The sequence below is a fragment of the Symsagittifera roscoffensis genome, chromosome 1 (assembly GCF_963678635.1).
Source record: "Symsagittifera roscoffensis chromosome 1, txSymRosc1.1, whole genome shotgun sequence".
In the NCBI taxonomy this organism is placed as follows: domain Eukaryota; kingdom Metazoa; phylum Xenacoelomorpha; order Acoela; family Convolutidae; genus Symsagittifera; species Symsagittifera roscoffensis.
In genome coordinates this window covers 64147708-64157063 of record NC_087062.1, presented here as the reverse complement: position 1 = coordinate 64157063, position 9356 = coordinate 64147708, and the positions used below count along the sequence as shown (strand labels likewise).

At 36.1% G+C, this 9356-nt stretch overlaps 1 protein-coding gene across 1 annotated transcript; it reads right to left on the bottom strand.

Annotated features, from left to right (window-relative positions):
• Positions 1–297: 297 nt before the first annotated feature.
• On the bottom strand, positions 298–9083 carry LOC134847623 (uncharacterized). Its single transcript, XM_063864769.1, has 9 exons — positions 8582–9083; positions 8098–8352; positions 6389–7289; positions 6089–6319; positions 5661–5880; positions 5302–5462; positions 4209–4400; positions 611–749; positions 298–529 (listed from the first exon to the last, which is right to left on the bottom strand). The coding sequence occupies exons 1-9, from the start codon at positions 8825–8827 to the stop codon at positions 376–378; spliced, it is 2499 nt and encodes an 832-aa protein (XP_063720839.1). The 5' UTR covers positions 8828–9083; the 3' UTR covers positions 298–375.
• Between the last annotated feature and the right edge of the window lie 273 nt (positions 9084–9356).

Sequence of the window (9356 nt, the reverse complement as noted above, 5' to 3'; positions counted from 1 at the left end):
TTTTTTAAAATTAACTTTATTCTTTTTTGTGCACAATGGTCGGAACAATTAACGTGCTTTTAACGTTATTCCAACTGCTAACGATATGTTTTTGTATGAGCTGTTTTTTATTACTTGACTCAAAAAGTCTGCCCTTCGTAATGATGATGCTCCATGGATTCTTAGGAAGTTTAAATGAGGCTGTCTCAAAATTTGATTTAATATTTTTGATTGTTTTAACTTTGGTTCCGTTGGGAATTTATATATTTCCGCAATCGCAGCTCAGCCTTAGAAAAAATAAGGAAAATAATTTCACGTCAATTTTTTGTACATAGGTTTAAACTACAGAAGTATTTATATGAATTTAAGGCAAACTAAAGTAAGTGAAAGATATTTTTACTGAGGTTCATTGTAAAATCGTGGCTTTTGCATCACAGATTCCTGTTGCAGGTCTGGCTGATTTATGTCTCGTATCCTGTTTTTGGCTGTAACAACTCTGGGATGCTCGGTTGGAAGTGCATACTGAACACTTTTCAGGAACCTACGGTACCTAAAAACAGTCTCATAAGTTTTGAGCTTTATCGAATCTGTAGTTACTTCGAATTTATAGTGAATTGGGGTTTGAACTTACATTGCAACGGCTTCTTTTGAATGCTCATGGCCATCATACAGTTTGGCGACAGCGTAATACACAGAATGGGCAGTAGGTTTCAACATTCCACTCATTTTGATTTGACTTCTCATTGAGGGCTTAGCGGCTTCCATGAGCTCTAAAATTTATATTTTTAGTGAAAAGTAGTAAAGAGCAGTTACATTTGCGATACATATGCAACTTGTTGACATAGTTTCGAAATGTTTTTTTAGTAACTATTTTCTTATCCTTATACGATATTGGTTTTTAGTTGTTTGTGACTAGAGTTGTTAAACTTATTACACTTGCGTTCAGCTAAGTGAATTATTACGAACCTGTTCATTAGAAGTGATAAAGTGTTCATTAGAAGTGTTCACTTAATTGGAAATTTCGCTGTAACATTGGAAATTGCATAGCATCTGTTCTCTACTATCTTTTTAGCTAGTGTTTACTAATTCGAGTCTTATTTCTAATTTTTCTTATTGCACTTTATAGAGCCGCTTTTTGTCGTGTTATCGCTAGTGTGTGCGAAACGAAGCTTTGCCTCTGTGTCAAGTTTAGCAGTTATGCGTTACTCTGTTCAAAAACTCAATTGACCGAGTGAGCATAAAATTTAAACAAGAAAAAAGCTTACCGCTTTCTCGTGAGAGGCAGTTGTATTTTCAACGGGAAAATTAGCGTTTTTTGAAGTTTAAAATGGTTTTAAGATTTAATAAAAGGTGGTTTTTAAGAATCATAAATGTAGTGATTGCTATTATATAGGCTGTGATTTTTTTCAGGAAAAAAACTTAAAATTTGTTCGTTCAAATTTGATTTTTTTTTGCAGTTTGACTCTGATTTGTTTTTAAGTTGACGTCATTTCTTTTGTTGAAAGGAAGACAAACGCTACTTCCGAAAAAAAGTGTGAAAGTCACGAAAAATGTGATCGACCTCTAGTTTCGAAAGCGGATTTTATATTTCAGATTTCCCAACGGACTGAAAGTCTTACTTATTGATCATGTTTTCTCAAATTGAGTTAGTTTTATCAAATTGTGTCAGTTCTAAGTTGTTCAAGAAGTTCAAACAAGTTTGACTATTTTCCAGCTGTGTGTTAGTAATGTTTTTTGCTTGCGCCTCAAAATAAGTACAATGATGACCGCTGGTAAAAAGTTGCTAATATAAGTATCTGATTGAGTTTTTTAAGTTTCTCCAATTTGCTGTTTGTCTGTCAAAAGCTTTCTGTTAATGTTTGCTACCAAATAAAGATAGCCAATCGAAGATTGGAAAAGAGTAATGAACGCAAGTAAACATTAAAAAAACACTGACTTCTTGAAAAAGTGTCAACTTTCGAATTTCAAAGAAAAAATAGATGACCTTTAAGCTCTTTGAATTTCTAGAACAATTCATGAGTGGCGCTTTTTTGATAACTTGAACACAACTAGAGAAAACTGGATAAATAGATAAAATTCTTATTCCGCTGGAAATCTAAAAAGCAAATTCCACTTTCGAAACTAGAAATCGTTCACGTTTTTTCGCGCCAGTCTGTTCAAAATGTGTAAGCGTGTGTCTGATTTCTTGTTTTTAGTTGTTCTATGGTAATTCTTTGTGTATTTGTACTCTGTACTGCTTTTGTTGTTTAGAGTAATGAATGTTGTCAAGACTCTTTTATAGGTCTTGCTGAATTTTTTTTAGGAAAAGTCTCTAATAACTACAGATGTGCATTCATACATTTTGATGCATTTATGAATGCACTCAGATATATATGCATTTTTTGAGTTCAATTGAACTTCATCTGCTGAAAAGGATGTAAATAGCACTCTCCAAATACAAACGTGGAAAAAGAGCAAAAAAACGTGAAGGATTTTGTAGTTTCGAAAGTGGAATTTAATTTTAAGATTTCCAGCGGAATAAAAAATTTAACTATTGATCCGGTTTTCTCTAGTTGGGTTCATGTTATCAAAAAAGCGCCCATCATAAATTGTTGTCGAAACTCAAAGAGCTTAAAGGGCATATATTTTTTTCTTTGAAATTCGAAAGTTGAGATTTTTTCTAGAACGTCAGTGGTTTTTTTGTTTACCTGTGTATATTACTCTTTTCCGATCTTCGATTGGCTATGTTTATGATTTAGTTATGATATCATGACTGCTTGAACTATTACTTTGGTACAACGCACAACCTGATCACAATTTCAGTAACTTCAGAACTTAGGAGAACATCAGAAAACACTTGCTCTTTGTTTTGTTAACTTCACGAAACTTTTCTTCTTTGTTTTGTTTTTGCCTTGTATTGTCTTTGTAGTGGCAAATGTTTTTTTTTCTGAATGGGGAGTAATAAAAAATACAGCTTCGCCCTCTATTTACACCAGCGAAGCGTAGTGTGATGCTACAAGGCAACATTTTTCTAAGCTAAGTACCAAATATTAGTGCCTTAGATTTGGCGGTGTTCTTTTTGCATGTCTTGAACCATGGTTATTTTAATAGCATGTGAAAAATGATTACTAATAAGTTAACACTTTTGATGCTATTTCACTCATCAAATGAACCTTAAAACGATTTGCTTCATACAACATTTGATAACATTTCAATTTCATGTTGATCGCGAAATATTTTAAAATGCCCTATTTACACACAACTTGGTTTTGTACGATCCAATTTTTTACTTTCAAAGTTTGCGTGGTTGCCTGTAGATTTTTACATTCCAAAAGATTACATGCAAATTTTGTGTTTTGTGCATTTTAAAGCTCCCTTATGCCGCTTTCCTGTGGATGTTTGCGAAGTTACAGCTTCGCCTGTGGTAAAACTTGGTTTTTTTCTCGTTTCAAAATAAGCAAGGGTATTGCAAAAGGGCGCTATGATTTTTTTACCCGTTAACATTTGTATTTACAGATTTCATCGGTATACTGTATAAGAAAATCAATTTCTAGCTACCAGTTTTTGCATTCTAATCCCAGTTATCATGAACCAGCTACTAATTTTTCCTCTTTATTATCTTTTTTTGCTTTGAACATTTTAGGTCTAAATAATTTCGGCGTATGTTGTATTGGTTTAGTGGCCTCGCATTGCCTTGCTTGAAGGCAAAATCAGATTTTTATAGCTCAAAGTTTTTAAAACATTTTCTGATTCAACAGGCGTCTGCCCAAGTATTTTCTGCTTAGTTACCTCTTGATAATTGTTGTCTTAATTTTAATTTAATGCTGGCAACTGTTTCTTTCGACATGTTTTCCCGATTCATCTTCATTCGAGTCAAACTTCTGAAAATTTTGATTATTTTGGTTTTTTTTTCAATATAGGTTACCTGATCTTTCCATTCTGAACCTTGAAATGATGAAAATAATTTTAATGTGATGTTGAATTAGTTCATGCGCATTTTATCATTAATGTTCATTTGCCCTCAAAGTTTTTTCCCAACTTATTTTTTTGTAAACCTACGAGGAAGTGCTATATTACGAGAAAGGTATAAAATCATAAAAGATATTGCGTTTGTAATTCGGTAGCGTCTTATAAGAACAATTTTGGCCGTGTATTACTATATCTTGTTATGAAGAGAGAAGACTTTTTTGGCCATGTGTTTCTATATTTTGTTATGAAGAGAAGAAGACTTTTTGATGAAAATTGTATACCTTGTCGTCTTCTCTCTTTTGCGTTCACCAACACAAGAGTCTCGTCAATGGTCGATTTCAGTTTAGCCAAATGGGGATGATTGGGCTTCAACGTGTGTGACCATATTTGGTAAGCATTGTTGTATGCTTCGTATGCTGGAATGTATTTCTTATGTTCCTTGTACAGATCGCCCAGCAAACAAAAGCTAGTTCCTGAAAGCAGTACCATCAGAAGACTCGAATAAACATTGATACATTGATGCAAAAAGCATTTATTATTGATAAATTGTCGCAGTTAAAGATGGACAGTAATGCTGCAGCGGCGAGCGCGTTAGATTACAGTTTTGTAATTAAAAATTGAGGCTAGATAGCTGTAAGGCAAGCAAAACTCGAATTCAAAGAAACTCGATCAAGGAAGGGAACAAAATGTCAAAAAAAAGTTTTCTAGCGTTTTTAGAGACTCTCTAGCGTCTTTTATGAGAAATGATCGTAGTCAGTTCTCTTTTATAGGTCTTGGTGATTTTTTTTGTTTTTAGGAAAAATCTTAAAGTTTGTTCACGCTCATTTTTTTAATGTTGCGCCCCTTGACTTCATTTATTTTTAAGTTCACTTCATTTCTTTTTTTTAAAGGAAGGCAAACTCCACTATCGAACAAAAACAGTGTAAAGGTCACGAAAAACGTGATCGACTTCTAATTTCGAAAAAGAAATTTATCAGATTTCCCAGCGAAAAAATTTGTTTACCTATTGTTCCACTTTTCTCAAAGTGGGTTAATTTTATCAAAAGAGCACCAATCATAACTTGTTCGTGAAGTTCGAAGAGCTTTAAGGGCATATATTTTTTCTTTCTAAAATTCTTTCTTTTTCAAAACAATTCAGTTTTTTTTTTCTGTTTCCTTGCGTTCATTGCTCTTTCCCAACTGTCAGTTGGCTTAGTTTTTTATTTGTGGCGAGTTTCCGTTGAGCTTGCTTTAACTTTTTGCGAAATTCGTGTGGAAACCTAACTAATAGTTTTTTTTTTTAAAGTTTCTAGTTTCCTTTTGCCATTTTTTGCCCGTGTAAGTGTTGAATGAAAATGTATGATAGAAACAGAAATGTAGTAGCGAGTACCGCACCTATTTGAGGGTGTTTATCTCCTAAAGACCGCAGCTCAATTTCGAGACATTTCCCGCAAAATGTAATGGCTTCTTTTCGCTCAAACATTCCAATATGGCATTTGGCAATGTCAAAGAAGATTGGCGACACATCTGGGTGCTCCTCGCCCACTAATTTTGACCTAAACGTTCAAATATCTACTTGTAATTTTGTGCAAATTAACTTGAAGATAAGCAACCAAATTTTCTACCTTTCTGAGTTTCACATTTTGTCAAAAAGCTCATAAGAAATGTAGACAAGAATAATTTATTAGTCCTAGGCTTTATGGATGTTTCTGGAATTTCAATCAGCCACGAGACAGTTAGATTTTTTGTGAAACCTTATCGAGAGTGCAGTTGTTAGGCATTCCAATGCATTATCGTGTTTGTTCATTTTGAGATAGACTCCTGCCAAGCTGCAATTAACTTTCGCAATCTCCTCTGACATGTCTTCCGTGCTGAACCCCTTCAGAACATCCAGTGCAGTGAAGAACCCATCGAGGGATCCCTCAAAGTCACCCATTGAGTTCTTGATCGACGCCAAATATCCCAGCGTGCGTCCTAAATACGCGAATAAAACAAGATATTATGCTATAGTAAAACAAGCCGAATCTTCTAGTCTCTATTTTACTGTTAAAGTTTGATCGTTTTTGGTAGAATAAAATGTTTTTTTTTTGTTAAATGAAAAACGCGCGCAAAATCATCTATTGCTTAGGCTTTTCAAACCGCAGGGAAAGGCGATCCGAAACATAAAACAAGAAAAGGCTACCTGTTTTGGGATGATCTTTTCCATATATGTGCTGCAACGCGTCAAGCGCTTTCAGTTGATCTGCTCGGGCTTGTTCCAGCTTTCCTTGCTGTCTATAAATCTCTCCCCTCTTGTTGTAGGCCTCAACTACCAAAGTAGACTCGTTCCCAAGGAATTCGACAAGGACCTCTATAGCCTTTGTCACTTCGAGAGCTCCAAAGTAGTGACTTCCTTCGTTCACCAAAACATCAGCTGAAAATATCATTGTCTTAATTTTCTCTTGTTAAAGAACGAATTCAACCTAATTTTAGTTGGCATTACCCATTTCCAAACGAGCAAGTGCAACTGGAATTGAGTTTTGATCAGATGCAAACTCAATTATGTCAGAGAACACTTTCTTGGCGACCTGGTACAACCCCATCTTGTTGTAGATCGCCGCAACTTTCCTTTGAGTCTTCATGGTCTGTTCAGGTTCCTCGTCTAGCTGCTCGTAAATCTCATTGGCGTTCAAGAGAACATCCAAAGCCTCTCTGTACTTGCCTTTCTGAATGTAAGTGCCCCCAATTTGATAGTAGATATCGGCCAGAACCGTACTCACTTTCCGTCTTTCGACCACAATGCGTTTTTGCTCTAATTCGAGTGCCTGGAACAAGTATTGGAGTGCCTCGTCAGTCAAGTTGCCCTCGCGGCAAACGCTACCGAGGTTTGTGTAGCACATGACAGTGTCTGGATTCCACTGGTCTTTTCCCATTTCTTCAAACATCTTGAGACATTTCTGGAACAGATCTATCAAATAGGTAGTGTCTGAAATGCCAAGAGAGAGAATCAGGCTCCCATGATGCGCCAGTTGTACTGGATCCTCGTTTATTTCTTTTTCATCTGCAATTGTTCGTTTTAAAGTGTCTGTCAGATAGTTGCGCAATTGTTGTTTGATGACTTCGTTCAGTTTTCCATACCCGATGTACATTTCAATGGCATCCTCAAGGACCTTTTTGTCATCTGCTAGAGTTGCAGCTGCTTTTCGGGAGTCCACTTTGAAGTACTGGTTAGCAATAGGGTTCGATGAACCAATGCCTTTTTCGAGGAGGCACCTAATCAATAGTTTTTCTTCCTCTTGGGGCTGTACGAAGAAAACTGGTATTGCGCATTTTTCGGCGATGAAGCATTCAAAAACACACCAGAGGCGTTTGAAAGCAACCGGAGACGTCCACTTGGTGAGTACCTGAAATGGTACAGTGCTGATTTAAAGCATCCCGACAAAACGAACTAAACGTTTTTCTCAAATTAGGTTAAGATTAGACAAAAAGTGAAGAGAACAAAAGTGGCTTAGAATTTCATCAGAATTATTATGGTGCATTTTTTTCTCCGTAACTCTCAACCAAAATTTTACCCCAAATATGGGTCATTTTTTTTCAATTAATCAAGAATTACGCCGAAACTACTTTGTTAATTGGTAAGAAAATTATATCACAAGAAGCCTCTTACACAGCCCGACAAAGTTTAAGAAGGATAAAATCTGCAACAAATTGCGCAAATTGTTTAAAATTTGTTTTTAAACAAAGGTTCTGGGTTTTAAAGAGTAAAAATCACATAGACTGTCGTCTCTCTGCTTATTTTAAGTTCTGCGGCTTCGTTCAGCGCAGAACGGGTTTTTTTGAAGATTCAGCTGATTTCTTACATTCAGAATGGTTACGTAAAATTTCTTAAAGTGGAAGTATGTGTCATAAGATTTTTCTAATTTTTTGAACCAAAAACGATTTTTTAAGTTTATTTTTGATTTGTCGCTTCATTTGCAAGTAATCATAGTCATTCGTTTTTGAATCGCAAATTGTGCGTGGCTCCTTTTCAACTCTTATCTCAATTGTGGGACTCCACGAAATCCTTTATTGATAAGCTTGATGTGTTGATTTTGGCATTTAAGCTCTGAAATAAGAAAGCGGACGCTTGTATAACAGTTCTTTTATTGACAAGTTAATAGGTGTAAGAGAAAAGTCCCAAATCAATCCCGAGCAATAAGTCGATCATCTTACTTGCACCATGTGTCCGCATCCTCGGATGGTTTTGTCCATGTAGTCCTCGAGGCTATCTGGGCTCATATTGGTTTTGACGGAGTGCTGATTGATGACAAAACAGTCCATCCAGAAGTAGCACTCTTTTCCCGCTCCTAGAGGGTTTCGTGCGGCGAAGTCTAGCAGGCATTGCATAACTTCTATGACATCGGCACTCCATGGGTAAGACACGAATATGTTGGCCTCTTTGACATATGGTTTCCCACCAGGGTCGACCTTAAAGATCAGATAGTTTTTTAAACAAATTTTACAGTTAGATTAAGTTGTGAGGTATAAGAGCGAATAGAAACAGACATAGCTGATTGGTAGTGAAAAGTTAGGGAAAATATCAGATCAAAGGTTATTGAAAGGTGACAGCTTCATCTTAAGAGCTAGTCAAAGTTGCAGCACAAGAATCAGAAAAGCTTGATGGGTACTGGAAGTTGTTCTCAGAACTAAAACTGACCTTTCCGTGGTGTAGCTCAACAAACCGCGATTGTTTCGTCGCTGTCTGAGGCTTCACAACTTTCTCGATCAGCTCAAACATGTTCATGTGCACTGGTTCCTTCACCCCTTGATCTCTGGGCTCATTCATGCTGGCTGCCTCACTCAATACAGGTTGGGAACCCTCCTCGGTCTTCGGTCTGATAACTGTTAAGCTTTCCCGAATAAAACTCTCCAGAAACGTAACAGATACTCCGAGGCTCTGCATCTTGACGTTAAGACCGCTTCACTACCTCTCAGATTGAAAAGAGAAGTAGTTGTATTATTAGCAAATCTTCATGCTAAAGTAACGCTGGCCTCGTTTCTCATGTTTAATCCGGACAATAAACATTGTTTTTGGTTCAAATGGTGCACAATGACTTTTGAGCCAGCTTTGTGTGTTCGTTTTGTCAAATGTTTGTCTTGGATTGCAATAAGCTTGTTACGTGCTTTTATTTTATTCAGGTGTACAAATGCGTTTTAATTTTTTTTATCTGAAGTCTTTTACTATGTTTATGTCCAATCAAAACAGATATTATCAGACTTTAAAGCAAGCTTTGGTCGTCACCAGTAACCAAATAAATAACAGCTGCTATTTGTGGGTGGTTTAATAATTTGGTCCTATTAAAGAATCAAATTGCACTTACCAGTCTTTTGTTTTTTGGCGATGTTGCGTGCAAATGTGTCTTGTGATGCGACTGTTTTATGCTCCCTGGAAACACTTTCAAGTAGACAGTAGAGATAAAAGGGGCGTGTAG

Coding starts and splice junctions, on each gene's coding strand:
- LOC134847623 (XM_063864769.1), bottom strand. CDS start 8,827: ATGCAGAGCCTCGGAGTATCTGTTACGTTTCTGGAGAGTTTTATTCGG. Junction 6,320..6,388: donor ACTTGCTCGTTTGGAAATGG/GTAATGCCAACT, acceptor TGATATTTTCAG/CTGATGTTTTGGTGAACGAA. Junction 4,401..5,301: donor AGATAAACACCCTCAAATAG/GTGCGGTACTCG, acceptor TACTGCTTTCAG/GAACTAGCTTTTGTTTGCTG.